General features: G+C 37.3%; 3 protein-coding genes and 1 pseudogene across 4 annotated transcripts; 1 reads left to right on the forward strand and 3 right to left on the reverse strand.

Annotated features, from left to right (window-relative positions):
* Positions 1-661: 661 nt before the first annotated feature.
* Positions 662-6,237, reverse strand: LOC110754530 (wall-associated receptor kinase-like 22). Of its 2 annotated transcripts, XM_088253524.1 has the most exons (5): positions 5,298-6,237; positions 4,391-4,493; positions 4,302-4,324; positions 3,946-4,138; positions 662-1,634 (listed from the first exon to the last, which is right to left on the reverse strand). In XM_088253524.1, the coding sequence occupies exons 1-5, from the start codon at positions 6,196-6,198 to the stop codon at positions 662-664; spliced, it is 2,193 nt and encodes a 730-aa protein (XP_088109650.1). In that variant the 5' UTR covers positions 6,199-6,237. The 2 variants fall into 2 exon arrangements, with proteins under 2 accessions (XP_088109650.1, XP_088109649.1); XM_088253523.1 differs by having other exon boundaries at positions 4,302-4,493.
* Positions 6,238-15,473: 9,236 nt separating this feature from the next.
* On the forward strand, positions 15,474-16,640 carry LOC110754548 (metal tolerance protein A2-like; annotated as a pseudogene).
* A 61-nt stretch (positions 16,641-16,701) lies between these two features.
* LOC110754543 (caffeic acid 3-O-methyltransferase-like) lies at positions 16,702-18,465 on the reverse strand. Its single transcript, XM_021955611.2, has 4 exons — positions 17,984-18,465; positions 17,466-17,776; positions 17,306-17,370; positions 16,702-17,192 (listed from the first exon to the last, which is right to left on the reverse strand). The coding sequence occupies exons 1-4, from the start codon at positions 18,403-18,405 to the stop codon at positions 16,890-16,892; spliced, it is 1,101 nt and encodes a 366-aa protein (XP_021811303.2). The 5' UTR covers positions 18,406-18,465; the 3' UTR covers positions 16,702-16,889.
* Positions 18,466-19,816: 1,351 nt separating this feature from the next.
* Positions 19,817-21,481, reverse strand: LOC110754529 (protein DMR6-LIKE OXYGENASE 2-like). Its single transcript, XM_021955597.2, has 4 exons — positions 21,190-21,481; positions 20,834-21,081; positions 20,279-20,600; positions 19,817-20,163 (listed from the first exon to the last, which is right to left on the reverse strand). Exons 1-4 carry the CDS (start codon positions 21,412-21,414, stop codon positions 19,915-19,917), a joined length of 1,044 nt encoding a protein of 347 aa, XP_021811289.2. The 5' UTR covers positions 21,415-21,481; the 3' UTR covers positions 19,817-19,914.
* Positions 21,482-22,941: the final 1,460 nt, after the last annotated feature.

Consider the following 22,941-nt stretch of genomic DNA (forward strand, 5'->3'; position numbering starts at 1 on the left):
CCATTATGGAGGGGGGAGTCTTCAATCGTATATTTGATTGTTGAATGAATTATCCGTATAACATATGTTTGATTGCTGAATGATTAGTTGTCCTTAAAAGTTTACTGGGATGTGTACAAGGTTGACACTTGTGACACTCGGCAGACCTAGCATGAGGTAATCAGAGTGACATCACTATATGAAACGTCATTCTTTACGATCTGCATGATGTAACACGAATGTCTTATTCTAGGGATTTAGCTTTTCACTTGCCTACATCTCCACCACTCCAATATCGTGGTTTCATTTGACGTCCATCACAAAAATTAATAAATAAATTAGGCAAGTCTTGACAGGACCCGCCCCGAATTCCTCGGAACCTGAGATGAATCCTGTGAAAAATTCCGACATCATACCGATGCCGGGCCCACTTACTAAAAATTGAGATTTTTTGTCGAAATTTCGGCAAAGTCTCCCTTGTAAATTTGACTTTTCCCAAATTTTCAACCTGTAAAAAAATTCACAATTTATATCCCAACTGGCAGTATACACAAGTTATCAAAAGCAAAAAAAAAAAAAACAGAAAAAAGAACCAAAAAGAGGGAGGGGGGAAAGGGAGGAAAGGAGGAACAATGAGGCAAGAAGGGGAGGGGAACTTGTAGATGGCAACAAACCCATGTTTTTAGTAGCTAGCCGACACTTCTGAAAGTGATTCAACATCCCAATGCCCAACTGCATCATCTTCTACAAAATCAACCCCTTCAGAATTTTGCTCAACACTAATGGAAGGTTTTCTTGACATTTGTACAGCCTCTAGTTCTGATGTAACCTCTCTCATTGCAGGACGGTTTCTTCCGTTCAAATTCAAGCATCTCCTTGCAAGGTTAGCGACAACCTGGATTTCTGTTTCACAGCCCTCCTTCAGAACTCGAGCATCAACAATGTTAAACAGACGATCTTCTTGCATCGAGGTAATGAAATATGCGGCAAGGCTTCTGTATTCTTCTTCTTGTGACCATGTTACTGCAGAAATTGGTTTTTGCCCTGTCAAGAGCTCAACAAGGACCACTCCAAAGCTATAGACGTCACTTTTCTCCGTAAATTGGCTTGATTGAAAGTACTCTGGGTCCAAGTAACCAAATGTTCCATGTACACGTGTGGTTAGATGAGTTTGATCAATGGAAATTGATCTTGAAGTTCCAAAATCAGCAATTTTTGCTCTGTATTTTCCATCCAAAAGTATGTTGGCAGACTTGATGTCTCTATGATATATGGGAACGGAAGCTGCACCATGTAAGTACGAAAGAGCTCCTGCAACTTCTGTTGCAATTTGCAACCGCCTTTCCCATGTGAGTGGGAATTCCTCAATCTGCCCTTGGATATATTGAGAAAGAGTTCCATTCGGAATGAATTCGTAGACCAAAAGTGGAACTTCGGTCTCTAAACAACAACCCATAATTTGAACCACATTTCTGTGGTTGATTTGTGAAAGAATTACAACCTCATTGATGAATTCCGAGAGCATGCTTTTGTCCACCATTTTGGACTTCTTTACCGCAACAATTTTTCCATCCGCCAACATGCCTTTGTAAACGGTACCTTGACCTCCCTGACCAAGAATTCTATCAATACTAAAATTGTTGGTGGCCATTTCTGACACAGCACAAGCAAATAGATTTTCAAGCGAAAATCCTAAAGAACGATAATCTGGAATCCACCAAGAAATTGGAGAGAAAATTCTCTTTGAATTATTTGATTCATAAAACTGAAGTGTACAAAAACGTTAGACAAACCTGCCTAAATACACAACTCTCAACCCTTGTAACTGCTAGGGGAGTTATTACATTAAAACTGAAAAACAGAATTTATTCCGAAAATTAACTACGAAACTTTGAATGCGGTTTTGGAAGGCCAAACGACCTCAGAATGCCAAAATCCATCATACATCACAGCAAAGCTGTGTGTTTGACTCGTGGCGTCGTTCCCTTTCCGAAATGGTATTTTGCGTCCTAATCGGAGCTCGGACGCCAAATCTGCAAATTCCTGCTATGTCCCTTTTCACTTCTTCGCTCCAATTCTTCTTCACTCCAATTCTTCTTCAATCAATTAGAAAATCCCAACGATACGCCTTCCTTCTTTTCCTAGTGTCATAAGTGACCATATTTCGTCCTACATCAGACTCCTTCACTTGTAAAGAACTCGACCTCGAGTTCTCGTTAAAATGAACTTGAGTAGGCATAGAACTTGATGTGTAGATAAACTCTTCAATTTGTAGAATTAGGACTTGCTCATATTTGGATGGAATAATCATATAATTAATTCCATAAACAAGATTAGAATAGGCTAGTTGAGAATCAAACTCCTTGTATGAATTATTTTCTTCTCCAAATACAGATTCATCCATGCCTTTAATTTCAGAGGAATCCAATTGTTGTTCTTCATCTTTTGAAATATATGTTTCAACAACAGGAGTTTCAATAAGCTCAATATCTTGTTTTTCTTGAATCTCTTCTTTCATCTTATGGATGATTGGATCTTCAATTAATATAGCATCCATCACAGTTTCTTCCTTTTCGAGAACTTCCTCCATCTTTTCTAGACCCACCATGATATTGGGTTGAACAATCTTGTAACCATTCCTTAATAAATATATATTATATTCAAAAGGAAAGAATTTTTTCACAAGGAGTCTCTTCATCCAATGCCAAGAACTAATAGGATTTTTACCTTGTTGCTTCCTAGATTTTCGCAACTGATCCCACCAAAAAGCAACATCGTCTTCTAAACTGGATGCAACAATTTCCACCATCTTCTCCTCTGGGATCGCTATTGAATCAAATATTTCCTCTATGTCTGCAACCCATTGAAGAAAGCCTTCGATGCAGTCGCTCCCCATGAAGTATGGAACAACTGCAACATCAAATTCTCTAAGAGTGATTGGTTCCCCGTCTCCACGGGTCCTATCTTCTTCGTCTGGACGAGCCATTGGAGGCACCTCGAGTCAGGCAAAACCTACTCTGATAAGACAAGCCAATAATACCGAGACGGGAGAGACCCGCTCTGATACCACTTGACACAGCACAAGCAAATAGATTTTCAAGCGAAAATCCTAAAGAACGATAATCTGGAATCCACCAAGAAATTGGAGAGAAAATTCTCTTTGAATTATTTGATTCATAAAACTGAAGTGTACAAAAACGTTAGACAAACCTGCCTAAATACACAACTCTCAACCCTTGTAACTGCTAGGGGAGTTATTACATTAAAACTGAAAAACAGAATTTATTCCGAAAATTAACTACGAAACTTTGAATGCGGTTTTGGAAGGCCAAACGACCTCAGAATGCCAAAATCCATCATACATCACAGCAAAGCTGTGAGTTTGACTCGTGGCGTCGTTCCCTTTCCGAAATGGTATTTTGCGTCCTAATCGGAGCTCGGACGCCAAATCTGCCTTGACGCAGCACAAGCAATAAAGGTTTCAAACGAAAACCTTGAGTAACAAGGGAACTGGATTCCACCAGAAAATTAAGAGAAACTCTCTTTGATTAATTGTATTAAAATCTGAAGTGTACAAAAACGTTAGACAAACCTGCCTAAATACACAACTCTCAACCCTTGTAACTGCTAGGGGAGTTATTACATTAAAACTGAAAAACAGAATTTATTCCGAAAATTAACTACGAAACTTTGAATGCGGTTTTGGAAGGCCAAACGACCTCAGAATGCCAAAATCCATCATACATCACAGCAAAGCTGTGAGTTTGACTCGTGGCGTCGTTCCCTTTCCGAAATGGTATTTTGCGTCCTAATCGGAGCTCGGACGCCAAATCTGCAAATTCCTGCTATGTCCCTTTTCACTTCTTCGCTCCAATTCTTCTTCAATCAATTAGAAAATCCCAACGATACGCCTTCCTTCTTTTCCTAGTGTCATAAGTGACCATATTTCGTCCTACATCAATTTCTAATTCATTTGAATTGAATAACTTGATTTTGTCAACATTAACTTTGCCTGACGATAACTGTTGCTTTAACAATAAACCACCATTTCGTTTGAAAAAAATTTTCTTGCGTGCAATGGTTTTCTTTATCTTCACGATTTTGTGTACCAACCATGCACCATTGAGTAGTAACAATAGCCCAACACCGGAGCCAAGACCTGCATCAACAATTGCTCTAACAATAAACCATCATTTCTAAACACGAAAATAATTGAATAAACCCTTCGTCCAAGCAAAAACATTTTGAACAACACTTCTGAATAATATTACCATGGTGTATTATTATTTTGAGAGATGTAAGAAGATAGGAGTACTATATACCTAACATAATAGTTTTGATTTCTCTTTCAGATGTGGTCCTGAAGTGGCATGTAGTAGTATTACCGACAGCAAGGTCCGAAGCTAAATGCGTACATCTACTGCCAGTTATATTTGAGTAGCAACTATAACCCCCCGCAAAATTCTCACATACACCGCCTTCACAGAGATTACTGCCTTTGCATTCATCAATATCTGAAATGATGATGATCAGAGATATGCTTCGGTCCAAACTCACACATATAAGAATCGCATATGTTCAAATTTCATCAAAAGGTGAAAAGATAATTAATACTAATTAAACTTTCCGGTACTAGAATAAACTCAATTCCAATACTAATTATATATTTTCTACTTTTTTTCTTAAAGTTTTCAATGTGTGACTTTACGTTCTTCGATAGAGATATAACAGAAACCTGGGGATGGTGAAGAGAAAATAAATAGTGATGGTACATGGCTAAAACGCCTCAACGCTTTGAGGCTTACACATCGCCTCACCCTAACTCCTCGCTTTTCAAAACATTGCTAATAAGAGGACAGGATTTGTCTAATGACATGTTTTAGATGCCATTTCAACTCGTGTAAAATACCTAATGGGGCTTTGGGCCACATCCAAATCATATTCATTAAAGTAAGCCCCCAAACTAACTGATCCGCTCATCTCTTTTGAGAACATTTGATAAACAAAGTTTCTAAGAATCACTTTAATTTTTATCAAAAACTTTGAGGTGCATCTAACAAAAGCGATTTCAATAAAAGCTTTCTAAATAATCATTTCCATTCGGGCCCTCTCTTAGTTTCTTTCCAAGGGTGGGAGGATAAGATGGGTGGGGAAATAGGACAAGGGGTGGAAATAGCAGCACTCTTAAAATCTTAATTGAATACACCCCTTAGTTTCTTTCCAATGGTAAATACCTTTACATTTTTATAGTAGACCACTGAGATTACAAATCAAGGATCAATCTATAAATCCAGAAAGAAGAGATTCAGTTTGCGTACCTTGACAAGGTTGGAGATAAGGATTTCCTTCCATGCCTGGCTGACAGGCACAATTCATCGTTCTCCGATCATCATAGCTGTTGCAAAAGGGTGTTGACTGGTTACCACTCTGGTCTGTTTGTCCTCTGAATCTTTCACCATAGTCATGTTCGTTTAAGATCCAGTTTAGCACCACAGGAACGCTGTCCATATCCTTCACGTCTAAATTCGTGAAGTTATCCGCAAACCAATAGTTATCAACCAAAAATGCATACTTGCAATCGCCCTTTGCATCTGATGTTGATGAATTTGATGGTATCTCATCAATACTAAAATTGGTGAGTTCGTATGTTGGAAGAATACCTCGGCAACAGCCATTACTGTCATAGCAGTCGCCCCTGCCGCCGTCTGTAGTGTTTCGACAAATCGTCCCGCATACAGCGACAGTCCCATAATCTGAGCTCATACGGGCCAAGAGGTCACAACCAACAGCAATGAATACGTTGTCTCTCTGAGAGTAGATGAAAGGACTGCCCTTCAAATTCTGGGGTTGGCGAGTTTCCTTTCCCTCGCAGCTGAAGAAAGTAATAGGGTTCTTAACCCGAACTGATTGCCTGCCATCTTCAAACGGAGAAATACTTAGCAGCACCAGGTTGACGCTCTTGAGGAAAGGCACTTGCCTGCTGTAATTAGCTGAGGTTGTAGAGTTGTTGTGCCTGCAGTCTATTTGAAACCATTTATCCAAGTAACAATCTTTGCTAGGTCCAATCCCGAAAGGGTATGGGATGGCAACATCTCCACAATGCGTTGTGCAATTAGGCTTTGCTATAGGCCATGATGCTGCACTAGTTGTTGCAGCTCCATAGCAACAACTTAGTATTATTATGCGCCATAACAACAGAATAATGGATATGATATTCATTATTTATCAAACTGATTTGCAGAGTTTGATTTTTGCAGTCCAAATTGATGTATATCAAACTTTATATAGCTCCCAAAAAAGGAACATGGATTGACTTAAGTAGGTTACATATTTCGTTGATTTGTGCACATGAATTTGCGTGGAAATTATTGTGTACATTATTCCTAGCTATACGTGTGTAGACTTCTAGATAATCAATCTTCACACAAAAAAAAAAGAAAAAGAAAAAAAAAAGGAGACTTCTAGTCAATGTCAATTTTTATAAAAACTTTCAATTATAAAAAAAACCCACTTGAATAGACTTAAATGCCCTCAAAACTAAAACTCATATAAACCTAAAAAGAAAAACCCTATTAGATTAAAATTTGAATTTTTGGTTGGCACGTCTACAGCACTAGTCGAACTCCTTGTGAGTGTTGTTCTTCCTTTTCTGCGTTTATGGGGTGGGTCTGCAGCATAGTTTTTTTGTTTTTGTTTTTGTTTTTTTTTGGGCTAGAATCCATCGTGCTTCTTTAAAGTTCTTGCACTTGGTGTACGAATTTAATGATATATCTTCTTTGAAAAAAACTTTAAAAAAAACATCTAGAGCATCCTTTCATGTTTTGAGAAACTTTGCATGACAAAGATGAACTTGAGGATTCAACAACGCATCTGAATTCGTAATACGTCATGAATGGCACCTTGATAAAGCACCACGCAAACCAACATCTACCAGAGTGAAGCGATGGGAAAGCAATTATGTATGTATTTTTAGGGCATTTAAGTCTATTCAAGTGGATTTTTAATTATAACGGAAAGATTTTATAAAAATTGACATTTATAGAAGTATGGGTAATTGGCTATTTTTCATAAAAACTCTTCCTCTTCCTTTTAGAAACAAAAATATATGTTGGACTAGAAATAATAAAAGAAAAGCAGAGAAGTTTCAAAGTTTTTTTATGATATTCAAGGAATCCTTGATTAAAAAGGACAATACAAGGTGGCTTGATGGTGAAAGGCTGAGTTATGCTATCCACAGCATGATTTTGTAATCGTGGTTTTGTTCATAGCCAAAAGCTCAAATCAGAGCTACAAAAATATCAGCGAAACATTCAAAAGAAAAACAAATCATCAGCACTTGAAAAGTAAGTTACGTGAGGTTAGGGTCATCCCCATTAGTCTATGGAGAAAATGTGGCTTACGTGGCGTTAGGCTCTTCTTCTTTGTTCTTGGAGGTGGGTTATCTCTGACTTTAGTCCCTGCGAAATTTCGTATTTAATTTCATGCTGAAACAAAAAATTGATTGGGTTGTTTGGTTGCCAACAAATGCTGAGACGTTAGTATAATTATGCTTTAATTCTATGCTCATGGCATTTTAGATAATTATTATCTCACTTATCCAATTGGCACTGGCCAAGAGGTTTTCCAGATCAAGAAAACACAATTATGCAGAGGAAGTTTTGCAGCCTGATGTGATGAATTGGTACCTGAAAAATGGCTCCTTTATGGAAACATCATTTTTATGACCTTGGTATGGTGTCAGTTTGTAACTACATTAAAAATGTTGAAAGACTTGAATGGCTCATCAAAAAACAAAGCCAATGATTGGCTAATAGTTAATGAACAATATTCTGAATTAAGCAAGATGACTTGAAACTAGAGTCACGAAAAGCAATTTCATTATTATCTTCTAAATGATCATCCTCAAGTCAAGTCTTAAACTCCTCTTCTTTTTCTTTTTTTCTTTTTCTTTTTTGGTCAAAAATTCTTAATCTTCTCTGAGTGGGATAAAACTAAAATAAAAAATTAATGTGCAGAGATAGTTCTTGTCACCTTCCTGCAGCTGCTTCAGGAATTAATGCTCATCCTTTTTTTTTTTTTGTTGGTGGAACCTGGAGATCAAAACCAGGGCGCAAATAGCGCAAGCAAGTCAATTGCACTCATCCTTTTTATCCATGACTTTCGTAAGTTAATTGCACTCAACTGTACAAATTATTAAATTTTATCAATTTTTTTTAGAAGAAAAAAATAGACTTGAAAGGAATACTATAATAGAGAGAATTCAAATAATATTGGGAATATGCAATTAATGTCAACTTTATTGACTGCACATAAGTAGAACACATATTTGCCCTAGAAACTGTCGAAATATCAAGAACATACACAAGAGCTCTTCTCCTCAATCCAGTCCCTTATACACTCATTCTAGATGGCGTCATGAATACTTTTGTGTGGGTTGGCTTGATCTGTTGAGCAGGGGCACTTGTGTTTTATATGCATCTGCCTAGGGGTCTCTCCCATCAAGAAAAACTCTCAAGCAGTCCTTATTGCATTAGGAAATAAAACCCTAGTCCATATTAATTACAAATCCCTTTGGCCCATGTATTTGACTTAAACACATATACAAAGGCTACAGGCCGAGTAGTAATTGAGTCCTTGATCAATATTGAGCCCAAGACAACCCTATGATGATTAAAAGACCACTTAAGTAGGTAATTAGAATAATCCAACGTCTTACATTCTCTCACTTGGTCAAATAATCATCAAGGCTTCAAAGTTGATCACTGTATGGCCATGTAGAACTCAACATCACTCTATTCCTAAATCAAGCCACTGTCAAAAATATAAACTTACATGGAACTGTCGGAACACATTGAATTTATAACATCTAAGGTTCTTACAACCACACATATAAGCGTGCAAAATCACATAAGGCTTCCATCAAGACTAGGACGAAGAATGATCATGACAAAACTTAATTTGTGTTTACAAATGTCACTTTCATTCATAAGCCCTTCCTTAAGAGATTACCAAGATCTCTCCTTAATGACACTGGCATGAATTCATGTCTTATGTAGTGACTGTAGCTAGCTACACTATATGATGACATGTAACTGGATTCATTTGTCAAAGAATAGTAAACATAAAATTGAAGTCACGTAATCCAATAAAAGAACTAAACCAAACAGCAATACACAAAATAATTGAGCTGTCTCCAAGAAAATTAATGAATTTAAGTGGAATAAAAACTTAGCTCCCACTAATTCTACATATCAAAATTTAACGACATAACCATAATTGTAACAAGTATGACCTTATTCAGTGAATCAATGAACCAATGCAACATTCTTTCTTTTACCTTCTCCTTTACAAGCATGAAACAAAAATCAAATGCTTATTAGCAATCACAAAATTCAATTGAAAGCTAAAAGTTATTGATTAACCACTGTCGATTTGACAAAACTAAATGAAATAATAAGAACAGATAACATACTCAAAACAATCTTTGTTCTTATTAGCCTTAAAATTCTTAATGCAAAACTAGATTGTTAAGTGATTAACTGGTTACATCCACAAAGAATATCATTAAATGCTCCCACTCATCAAGCATGTATTTTGCATGTTACAAAATGGATCAATACCGTTTAAATGAATTAATACTTTATAAACTTTACTACAAAATCCTTAGAGTTAGAACTCAACTTTAATTCATTCAATTCTTTCTCAAACAACACTTTACATGTAAGTTGCACGTAGATGAGAAAAAACAAAAAATGTAATGGAAAGCATTCAACTTTATTCCACTTGTATTTTAAACACCAATAATTCAATTTCCTTTAACCAATACAAGTAGAAAACAGTAAGTATGGTGAGAACTTCAGTAGCCAAACAGCCAGTCATCCAAAATATTGGTCAGAAAAATATAGGAGCACAAGGAAAAAGAAGAATAGCACAAAACCAACAATGTGTTAATCCCATACATAGTACTTGATAGTGTAGAACTTCATTTTGCCATTTAACAAGAAATAAATTCCACATATGCTCAAAACTTCATGAGTGTGAAGCCCAAAACCTTACATCAATTCTCCCACTTGGGCAAACACTCACTACTTTACTATGCACCAAAAAACAGCTTTGTCTTATGAGTTGTACGATTTCACAATCGCTGATATATTCGTACAGCTTTGTCTTATGAGCTGTCTTATGGAGATATGCCTGCTTCCAAGTCCTGAATGATACAAAAGACTGGATTTATGTTACGACAGCACTGCACAAGGAAGAGCTATGAATTGCTCTATTTCTTTTCCTTCAAATTTAATTATAATGTATCTATTGAAGTTTTTGGATCTGCCCGATGGGTCCCACTCTAACACAACATCAATACTATCCCCGTTTTACCACCTACCCAATCCATCAGGTGTGGGGTTTTACCACAAAAGGCCTCAATATTAGTTAGAGTGTGGTAATTCTATTTAAACCCATTTGTTTTCTTTCACCCCACTGATGTGGAACTCCAACACTCCCCCTCACGTGTAATCACACATGAAGATCCACACATCAACAATTGAAACTCAGAGGTCGGCTCTTGTTGGGCCCACTTGTTTTCAATGGAACTCAGAGGTCGGCTCTTTTATTTTTATTTTTATTTTTTTTATTTTTATTTTTTTTAATTTTAAGAGTCCGACTTGTTTCTCCTTCTTGGCGACAAGCTTCGTTAGCTTGTACGGGCCTTGGCTCTGATACCATGTTGATATTTCTAGGATCTGACAATGGATAGTGTTTTTGGATTGCAAAAGGGAGCTGGAGATAACCAAGGATTAAAATATCGGCCGTGCAGATAATATCGGGCCTGCAATTTATGGATATTTCGGTGGATATATCGTTATCGTTTTAGGTATCGGGAAAAAATCAACAAAAATGACAGATATAGGCATTGAAACACATAATTTTGGTTTAAAACTTTCATAGATGTTATATACATTATCAATGAATGTATTGAACAAATAAAACTCAAAATTTATTAATAATAAGATATATATATGATGAAATATAAGTGGTATGTAATGCGCGTTAATGAAAAGTTTGAAAATAAAATGTTGATTAGAATGAATAAATCATGCATAAATTCATAGTTTGTTTAAATATTGGATTACAATTTAGATAAGTGTCCATCTACATAAATGAAGAGCTCCTATGAGGTTCAAACAATGAGGAACAACCATCTAGATACATACAATAGTCATACCAAGTCATGTAAGCCGAGCAGTTTGTAAGCCATGTTTGTATATGGTGCACATAGGTCTCTCTTGAGCTCCCTACTGTCCTCCCATATATGGAATAGTTAGGATTAACTCAACTAGTAGGTCCATAATATGTTTCATCATCTTGAGCTCCATAACTAGTTCCACTATAATCAGACATGACATAACCATAGTCATTATAAGATTCATTTGAGTTAGTATTAGGTCTAGTTCCTATGCTCATAGATCCAAAACAAATCGCCATGTCCTCTTCATATGGATTGGAGGTATGTGGGAAATGGACTGTGCATAGATTCTTCATATTAATAATTTATAGGGTTCTAGGCAAGGATTAGCTATTTTTGGGTTTCAATTTGCTTCAATTGCCTTCAAAACTATTGAATTTGGAAGGCAATTGAAACTCTTGTTAGCCTTGGTGGAGCTTTCGAACCCTAGTCTCCAACTTCTCTTCATCATCCCAATCTTGCGGATGATGACGAGGATCAGATTGCTCAGGCCCCTTAGGGTTTTGTTGACAAGAAGATGGAGGCGGTGCGCTTAGCATCAAGCGGAGGGTCTCCAAATCCTTGCCTTTGCCGTGAGATGGTTTCTTGGGCTTCTCCAGAATTGCCAAGTCGCGCTCATCAAGTTTGATGTCGTCGAATAAGTTGGAGGGATCGCAACAAGGATGAAGACAGCTTCAAGGTCGTCCAGCAGAGGGCAAGGGAGTCCACCAAAGTCGTCATCGTCAACAGGAGGCTCTCTCTGGCATCGCTCTTCCTTCAAAGCCGTCATCTTGTCTGAAAGAGAAAAGTAGGGTCTCGACTCGATCGTTTGAAAGAGAAAAGATTACAGAGAATTTTGGAAACCCTAAATCACAGTAGCTAGTGTTTACAAAAGGCTAAGGGCTACATATGTATATATAGCTTTCTATTTCCTAATCTCATTGGGAAACATAATATTTTATTTAAATTAATCCTATGCACTTTCTAAACCCTAACTTGCAAATGGCCCACTCGTGTGTTTGTGTTGTGGGCTTCAATTCGCTTTATAAGAGCATCTCCAAGGGAGATGTCAAATACCAAACATCAAATTTAAATTTGATGGCTGATGTGGCAATTTGACATCTTACACAGCTTTACACTCCACCCGATATGTCAAATTAAATTATTATTTTATTACATTTTAGTGTTGATTTATTTTTAATTAAAAAGAATAGAATAGAAAAAATAATAAAATATTCATTTGACATCTTGCTTTTGGGATGTCAAAAATAACATCTCAATCTTCAGCCTTCATTCCACATTAGCTTTGACACATCGGTTGGAGTGTGTGAGATGTTATTTCTAGCTGTTAAATGTCTATGTGTGTCGGCTGCGCAGATCTCACGGCATGGGGTTCCGGGCCGAGGGATGTGCGTTAACACGTGGCTTCCTACTTTTGGATGCAGTGCGGTTGTGCGCGGGCGTGCCAGCACGGTCTACCGTGCGTCGAGATGTTGATGTGGATAGAATGGTCAAGTGGTGCGCTTGTTTGAACTCGTCTTCTAATCAAACGATTGTAGCCGAGAGAGGAACTGATCTCAGCTGCAAAGTTCACGGCCTGAGCTACAAAGCCGTTTAGGGGTGGTGCTGATGGTGGGTTTTGGGCGGTGCTCCGGCGCGCTGCTCAGTGAGCGGCGGTCGTATGATATATGGGGTGAATGAATTAGTAACAGAGATGGTGCTCCAGCGCCTTGAAAATCAAGGGTCGTATGATATATTGATGAATGGATTTTCCTTACAAACTAACACTACTCCTAGGAAAGCAAGTAAAGATATCGAAAGTGCATTACAGGAAAATATAATTTGCTCCGTGGGAGGCTTTTGTTTGGTGTTTGAACCATGTGAATGTAGCTTGAGCCTTGTATTTATAGGAAGAGTTCTTGGAGGAGTAATCCAGGCTAAAAATCTGCATGGTGGAGCCCGATTAGAGCAAGTGGGTAGTTCAATCAACATTTGGGATCGTGAAGTATGGTGGTGTGACCCCATAAATCCCGGTGAATCTCGGCCGCCGCCCTAATCGTGGGTTCTGCGCTTCTGGCCGTGGAGATGCATTTATTGTTTCTGATAGTTGGTGACTCAATCTCTCAAACTGCAAGAATTCTTGTGAGAATGTCTGCGTCTAATCACTCTGATTCCTGTCACCAAAACCTGACTTCAATCACTTCCCACCTTCCCTCGTGCATTAAATTCTTATTCGTGGTCAGTGGGTTTGCTACCATAAACAGAGGCATTGCTTCATTAAATGAAGCGTGGGACCCTGCTACCACTTGATGATCTGATCTTAGTGCCTTTGGCCGTGATTTTGTTCGGCTTCGGCCTCGACCTATAATCAAGGCCGAGATTATCATGCCTTCACAACTTTTCCTTTGCTTTTTTAGGAAGGCCAGACATCTTGGCGAAACGTCACGTTTTAGCCTCACGAGCAAGTGTTAGGGCCGAGAAAAGGGGCTCCTTCGGTCAGTTTTTGGCCGTGATTTATTAGGCACAAACAATGTGGCACTTTTGACATATCGGTTGGAGATGCTCTAACTACGCAAGCCCAGTTGCTTTCTTTTGTATATACCCCAAAAAAGATGTTTCTGTTAGCTTCTAATAAAGTTTCTACCCATTTTTGGCCCCAAAAAAAAAGTTAGAATACAATTATTTTCCTCTTGATAAGTTTTTTTTTTTTCGTGCTAGGTTTCTTTTTTGTCAAGCCAATCCAAATGAAACATCATGCATATATAATAATTCTATGTTTTATGAAATTTCATATACATATATATGTAGAAAAATATTATCTTATTAGAAAGTTCATGATATATACAATGGCGGACCTAGGAATATTTATAGGGGTGGGATGTTTTTTTTGTTTGAGATCAATTATAAGCCATATTTAAAAACTATTTTCAAAATTCATTAAAAATATGTAAATTATTTTCAAAGATATATAAACATTATTTGAGCCAAATTAGAGGCTAAATAAACCAAAGAAGATATAGTGGAAAAAAAAAAAAATTGTATAGTATTCGGCTGTAGATATGGTATATGAGGTGGGCTGCTTTCTAGAAAAAGGAGTAGGCTATTATGTAATTTTCCTGAATTGAGCTTACACAACTAAGCCTAATTTGTCTCTCTCCAAAGTAAGCACTGGGTTAGAACCCACTCTAGCTCAAGCGTGAATCCGCCTTTGGATATGTATAAGTGTGTGTGTAATGTTCTCATATGAGAATTTTTTTGTTTAAATGTGTAATAGTAATATTATTTTTTATATAATAAAAAAAATCTAGAATAGATATTCATCAAACATTCATGTTTTGCATCTTATTGTTGCATAAACTGTATTTCAATTTATATTAATTTACAATCAGTACTACTGAAAATAAACCAAAAATACTGAAACCCCGAAATTATGATTTTTTATCCTTGCTTGTATGATTTATGAACGTATGCTTTTGTTCTTTGATTAAGGTATGCATAATGATTTGTTCATTCCTATCCTCTCGATTTTCATCCATGCCTCCAGAATTTTTCTTTTATTATTATGTATCTCCTCTGAATTTTACTGGTGATTGATATGAGGGCACTACCCGAAATGCTTCTAAGGAGGACGCTGAAGAGTAGTTAAAGAAATGCAAGATACGATTTCCAGTAGTTTTATTTCGGTTGTTTGTGTTTCTGGCTTTTAGGGTTACATATGTTTTGATATGCCCTCTTTGCATTTTGGTGTCAGGGCAAACTTTTAGGATTGAAGTGCTCTGTTTCTAGGAGCTCTTCTTAATCTTATCTAACGTGTAATTATGATTGTTGGGAAGATACAAATGTACAAGAGGTAGATCGAAATTGGGTATCTGAAGGATGGTTGGACAAATATAGGATTGGGCAGAAGTACATTATAATTTTTTTTTCTGTAATTGGAATACTTTGTTGGGCTGTTATACAAATGATCTAGTTAGGGAGGTAACATGTGAAAACAAATTTATTCATGTGCTCTCTTTGAGTTCCATGACAGCCAATCAAATGCTTGTAGATGTGCTTGTGATCTTTCAATCTTTGTTGTTTGCCATCTTGTATTCATTCAGTCAGTTTCATGTTGTCTTTTTCCAACTATTATTGCTCTCAAGCTTGGTTTTTCTTAAACTTCTGATTTTGATGTGATTTTTGTGGTTATATCTGACAGAAAAATTTGCCAGCATTCGCCTCAAAAATCTGAATAATGCCTCATCTCTTATAATTTCTTGTTGCTTTTCAGATGGAAGTGCAAAACTCTGGGCATGCGCATATAATTGAAGTATCTGGAGATGTGCCATCTGTAGAGACAAGCCTGGGTTTGAGAAAGATTTGTGGGGAAGGACCGTGTGGATTTTCAGATGCTAAAACCAGTTCCAAAGATGCACAGGAACGGTCGGCATCCATGCGGAAGCTTTTGATAGCAGTTATACTTTGCAATTCTGACTGATGCTGCTCATCTATTGTCAGATGTTGCAGCATTTGCAATATCTCTGTTTTCTCTTTGGGCATCAGGATGGGAGGCAACACCTCGTCAGTCTTATGGCTTCTTCGGGATTGAAATCCTAGGTGCTCTTGTTTCCATCCAGATGATTTGGCTTCTTGCTGGGATCCTCGTTTACGAAGCCATTAATAGACTTGTCAACGATACTGGTGAAGTTCAGGGCTTTCTCATGTTTGTTGTTTCTGCATTTGGTTTAGTGGTTAACATTGCCATGGCACTCTTATTGGGTCATGATCATGGGCATGATCATGGACATGGACATGTACATGGTCATGATCATGGACACGGTCATGGACACAGTGATCACCATAACAGTAATGAGGATCATGATGATACACATAGCCATGGGATTACTGTGACGACACACTCTCATCATCATGTGGTGCACTCCAATCATGATCACACGGAACCTCTGCTCAAGCCTGGCTGTGAAGGCGAAAAGAAACCATAAGTTAAAAAGACGAAGCAACAAAATATCAGCGTGTAGGGGGCTTATCTTCATGTACTTGGGGATTCCATTCAGAGTATTGGAGTGATGATTGGTGGAGGAATTATATGGTACAAGCCTGAGTGGAAGATTATTGATCTGATATGCACCCTTGTATTCTCGTTGATTGTGCTGGGGACAACAATCAGGATGCTGCGAAACATTTTGGAGGTTCTGATGGAGAGCACTCCTAGAGAGATTGATGCCACAAAGCTTGAGAAAGGCCTCTGTGAGGTAGTTGTGGTTCACGAACTCCACATATGGGCCACTGTTGGCAAGGTGTTAATGGCTTGCCATGTTATCGTGAAGCCGGATGCTAATGCTGACATGGTACTTGAAAAGGTTATAGACTATATCAAGAGAGAATATAATATCAGTCATATAACCATTCAGATAGAGCGTCAGTAGATTTGGAGTGTTGTAATTAGGTGGGTTGGGCATTTTTAAGACTTCAATTCTTTTCCACAGTTGATAGATCGTATATACTCTCTTTGGTTTCCTCTTATATATTTCTTACTAAAAAAATATTTTTATTTGGAAGGGATTACAATTTAGTACATCTCTCTGTGCACAAATACTTGTACCTGCAATTGAAATGAAAAGAATTACAAGCAATTGAAATGAAAAGAAAAGTAATTATACAAAAATAAAACACATCCAACTGGATATTACACGTTTTTAAATAGCTCGACGACTGAAAAAGTAAAAGCAGAACATGCAACTCGAATGTTTGAAAACCCTGCGGCTTTTGCCAAACTTTCTAATTCTTTCTCTGTTCTCTCCTTTCCCGTCACATTAGTGTTCATCAGGTACACATCAAACTGAAACAAACTTCTAGCAGAAAGACTTGTTTCAGGAGATTCTGGTATCACCATATCCACCAGTATCACTTTCCCATGGTCTGACAAGGCCTCATAGCAATTTTTCAGTATCATCAAGCAATGTTTGTCATCCCAGCCATGTAGCATCCACTGTTTTTAAAATCATTAACATTAGTTGCAAGTTACGATAGCAAACTTTTCGTAGGAAATCGAAAAATCTTTTGAGTACTTTGAAGAATTTGGATAATTCTAACAACCCTAACCTTCATGAAAATGGCATCTCCTGATGGGATCCTTACGAACATATCTCCTGCAATGTGCTCTATACCTGAAGCAAAACTCCTCTATAAGTCAGCAAAGCAAAGTGAAGTAAATAGTGATACACTAAATTGTCTGATGGGAAGCAAGAATCTGATATCATACCAGGATAGGAGGGAGACTTTTCTACAACAGAAGGCAAATCATAGTTGAAACCCTTGATAGCAGGGTACATAGAGATTATCATGTTAAGGATAGTACCATCACCACCACCCACATCTACCAGTGTTTTTAGACCTACAAAACCCTTATAAGTCTCCAAAATCTTCTTCATAAAAATGGGGTTGAACTCTTTCATTGAGTCCTTGAACACTCCACCAAATCTTTCATCCTTCCCAACGTACTCCACCACATTCATTCCATGGGCCTGGCTAAATGGAAGCCCTCCTTCCAAAACTGCATCTTTCAAATGGAACCTGCGGTGAAATCAATTTCTTAAAGAATTTACAATATATGAAGATGACCACATTGATGAGGAAAAAAAAACACACAGACACACACAGAGTTTGACACGTTTACAAGAACGACTCATTAAAAACACAAAAGGAAAAATTTGTACACATTAAATTGTAAGGTATCCATATAACGTGACAAGAATTTTTCAAAATTCAAAAGAAAAATACCAGCTATCTATGATGACCTTGTCATTGCACAAATATAGTAAAGATGCCAATGACACACCATCTTGGTTTTTGATGAAATATTTGGAGACAGGTGACAGCCCATAAAGCCTGAGAGCCTCCCCATCAGTTTGGTGTGAGGTGACACAGCAAGCGAGAACAGAGTAAGCAGACAGAAGGCGAAGCATACGATCAAGAACCAAATCGGCACCTGGGTTGTTGTTAGAGGGAAGCTGAGATGCTATTTGGGTGGCTGAAAGCGGGGCTCCAGGGCCAGCTCTGTGCAGTATGTCAAAGACTCCAAGCTCTATGGCTGCTTTGAGCACCATAGGCACAAGTGATGCGCTTGCTAGTTGCATAGCATATTGGGAGTGAGTTTCCTCTTCTTCATTGGTGTACATTTTTGTCAGCTGTTTTTCCTTCATGTTGGTATGTTGGTTTTTATGGTTTTGAAAATGGTTATCGAAGTTTCAAAGTATTCTGAAATTTTTTAGTTGCTAGACGAAGAAATTGACCTTGTGGACATGAGACTAAATATGTATTCATGCATGAGGTTTGGTTACGACTTTGTAACTTCCATTTTGGAGGCTTGACTGCACCATTTTATTATATCCAAAGTCAAAATTTAAAATGAAGAACAAGTCAGTTTGCCTTTGGAAGCCCAAATAACATCAATCAAACGTTGCTACATTTAACAATTTTGTTTGAAACTTACCTGCTTTACATTTTTAGCCCCCAAAAAAGAAAAAAGGACCTGTAATTACAGACAAGATGCAACTTGGACCGATATATAATATATTCCAAAGTAAAATTATTTGGTCCATTTGGATAAATACATACAAGAACACAAGAAACAAGAAAAAGTAATATAAAAAAAAACAGGAACCACGTAGAATGCAAGGACGAGTTCCATCATTATTAAGTAAGAACAAAAACACTTCTCATATAAAACGCACCATATTCTGCATCAGTACCCGAATAAAAAGGAAAATACTAGGGAGACCAACTTGGGATACCAACTCTCTAATAGAGCGTGGAACCCATTGTATTGGTGGGCTCCACCTCTATTAGAGAGTTAGTACACAAGTTAATATCCCAAATTGGTCTCCTTAGTATGACCCAAATAAAAATATTCAGCAGTCTTGGGGGGCAAAATACAAAGATTAAAATATTCTGCAGTCTTGGTGTTCTTCATTAGCCACAGTGCAAGGGAAAGACATAAGGAGGAATATTTTACAGCCTTGTGGGGTTCACATTTTAATAATCAGGCAACACTTACTGTGTTCGAGAATCTGGTGTACTGCGCCAGAAGCAAAATGTCAATTTGATTTGATTCTCTTTGGGGAAATTTTGTTTTTCATTGATGTGACAAGAAGAGAATTTGCGAAATTCCAAAGATTTGATTCTCACTATTTCTGCATCTAAATGCTTGAAATTATGTCACCTTCAACAATTGCATCTATAAACCTTTCTTCGTTCTACTATGCACACCAGGATTTGTGCATGGTTAATGTTTTATGCATGCAAGAACTAACGAAAAAAAAAAGGTTAATTATAGTTTAGTATCACGTGGTTGCACTTGTATGGCATGTTAGTTCATGTCCTCTCGATTTTTACAATTAAATACGCAGGTCTTTTAAGGCATATTAGTCTCTGGATATTTTCTCTTTTTAATTGTTTTTTAAATATTTTATGAATATTTTATTACATGTAAACATAAACAAAAAAGTAAAAATGTAAGACCCATAAGTACAATGTAGACAACTAACCGGAGATTTGGCAGAAAAATTGAGAGGACATAGACTAACAGGCCTTACCACTGTAATCACATAGTACTAAACCGTCATTAACCCAAAAAAAGGGCAAAATTTTATTGAGGGTATTTTGGGTAGTTGCACAAAGCTAATATAAAATTGCACAATTCGCATACATGATCATACATTGGGTTTGAACAAGTCTAAGCAGCACTCAGTTGCAAGTCCTCTGTTCCAGAATTTCTCAAAGTATTCAGCATATGTGAAGTTCCTGTACATGGCTGGTTGATCATGGCTGATCAGGTCCTTGGCTGGCCCAATCACTGCATCAGGTGATGGACAGTAGAAGGTTGGAATTGATATTCTCTCTGAGTTGCAGTTAACCACAGCTCTGTGCAACACACTTCTGTACTTACCATTGCTAATTACCTGATACCGAAAAAAAAGAGAAAAAAAGAAGAATTAATTTGCCTCTTTTTTGGTCTTATTAATTATTAATAAGGTAATATTTCCAAATATTTAGGGGATATTAATTAATTTTTACCTGCATCATGTCACCAATATTGACAATAAAAGTGTTGGGAATGGGGTTGACAGCAACCCACTTGCCATTTCTAAGGACCTGCAATCCAGGCACATCATCTTGGAGAAGGATGGTGATTAGGTTACAATCTGTATGTCCAGGCAATCCATATGTAAGCTCTGGTTCTGGACAGGGTGGATAGTAATTCAAAGCCATATGCTGGCCTTGCTTTCCTAATGCCTCAACAATATAGTTCTTTTCTAAGCCCAAGCTTTCTGATATGGCCCCAAGTAATCTCAGCACGAGCCCTCTCACACTTGTGCAATACTCACCCACTTGCTCCCTGTGGACAAACAAAGTGCCAGATCATCAGTTATGTGACCCAAATTTAATTAATTAGAAGTAAATGAGATTGAGTATGTTGGATACAAGCGATATTGGAGAGAGGGGAATCAAACACATGGCCTCACGTGCATGAATAAATATTCTTAACCACTTGACCTACAAGCCCTTGCGAGTATTAATTAGCATAAGATGGTGATCAATTGACAGAAAAGGCAATAACCCTTTTTTTACCTGAATGATGGGGGATTGCTAGGCCATTCTTGGACATAGTCTTCAAGAGGGTAGCAATGGAGTCTCAGAAAGTCCCTCCAGTTGGAAAGTTTTTCAGTCCTGACATTGAAACTAGTGGAAAGCCTTGTGGTCTTTGAAGGGTCATCTGAGTACATCTTCAACCTCTCACTTTCTGGCAAATTGAAAAACTCACTTGCTATACTTAACATGTCTTTGATCATTTCCTCTGGCACCCCATGATTTTTCACCTGACAAATATAAAAGGGTTGCTCCATAATTTTGTTTACTCATTCATTTATGTAAACATGCAGTATGTGTAAGAATTATCAATGAAATAATGGGATATATTAATATACCTGAAAGAAACCATCAGTTTGGCAAGCTAGGCCAATCTGTTTGATAATATTAGAGTGGTTGTGGCCATGGAGATCCTTGAGATCAATGAGAGGAATGGAGGAGGCATCTGATATCTGAACATCAGAGAGATTTGGACGGTCAGAGATGGGCCTAATGTAGTTTGAGGGGACATGGTTCGCAACAGACATGAGGTCTGTTAGCAGTAGCTTTGTTGCTGTGGCCATTTTGCTCAAGACTGAAGAGAAGTTTTGCAAAAACTAAACTGGTAGGTTTGGTGAATTTTGGTTTTGATGCCCATTTCCCTATTTATAACATTTGAAGAGACAAATGGTTTGGTGGCATGATATCATAATAGTATCATTTTTTTATGACATATATGCTTGAAAACCCTTTTTTTTTTTTTACAGAAAAACATTACAAATTAAATTTCTCAGAATCTTAATACCATGACAAAATATATTTTAACAACAATATCTAAACAAAAATTACTAAACTAAATACAAAAATTGTTATAATTATGTCATTTTTTCGCTAACTGATCAGCAACCATGTTAAACTCTCTCAAATATTCTTGATAACCTTGTAACAATAACCTGAGAAGAAACAGTAGATAGTCAAGCAGAGAACTGTAGAAGCTTCTCATAAAGTCATCAGACGGCAGCTTGGAAAACGTGTACAAATTGTGTATAGAAAGTCATTTTTTTACTCATATTATGTAGGCTTCACTATCAGAACTTAAATGTGTAGCTGGTGATAAATACATCAAAGAAGATGGCCCGACGAAATTTGTGTGCCGACAATGCAAGAAATGAAAGGTCCAATTTAATTAAAATGCACAAAAACCAAAACAAAAACATGAAAACAGATAAAAGATAAAAATGGTGGTTTTACTGGTTTGGCTGGTCGGTCTGATTCAGGTCCGCATGGATGGACCCACACGTAATGAGGCGCAGATTTAGATTCCCTAGCCCACTACTATATATGGAGCTTGAATGAGGTCACCTAGATGACATAACTCTGCTACGTCACACTCTCTAAAGATCTGCTAGATTAGGAGCAGATTTTGATACAGAATTAAGGCAATAATTAATGCTTTGTTTCTTCTGTTAAGAGCAGATTAAGTAAACAAGTGAATGTGGACTTCATGTGGATCCTCATCACTTCCAGATAAGAGGGAACTAGCTTTAGATGTGAACTTTGATTTGGTCTCACATCATATCATAAAAACTTTCGGCGGAAAAAATTGAAGTTGTTAAATGTCAATGTTTTGGTTCGCTGTCGTGAAATGTTTGGCAGAAAAGGTTGAATTCATATGTTTGATTGCTGAATGATTGTCCTTAAAGGTTAACTGGGATGTGTACAAGGTTGACACTTGTAGCAGTCGGCAGACCTAGCATGAGGTAATGAGAGTGACATCACTATATGAAACGTCATTCTTTACGATCTGCATGATGTAACACGAATGTCTTATTCTAGGGATTTAGCTTTTCACTTGCCTACATCTCCACCACTCCAATATCGTGGTTTCATTTGACGTCCATTACAAAAATTAATAAATAAATTAGGCAAGTCTTTCTTAATTTTAGGTTTCACATATTGAAGCTAAGCTGAGAGCAAGGAACTAAATATCAATAATTTCGCCGATATTTCGGCGAAATTATCGTTTTTTTTGGGCAGCGATATTTTAGCATATTTCCATATATATATCATCAATTTATCGATAATTTCCTCGATAATTTCGCCGATATTTT

Source organism: Prunus avium, chromosome 5 (genome assembly GCF_965620075.1).
Source record: "Prunus avium chromosome 5, drPruAviu1.hap1.1, whole genome shotgun sequence".
In the NCBI taxonomy this organism is placed as follows: domain Eukaryota; kingdom Viridiplantae; phylum Streptophyta; class Magnoliopsida; order Rosales; family Rosaceae; genus Prunus; species Prunus avium.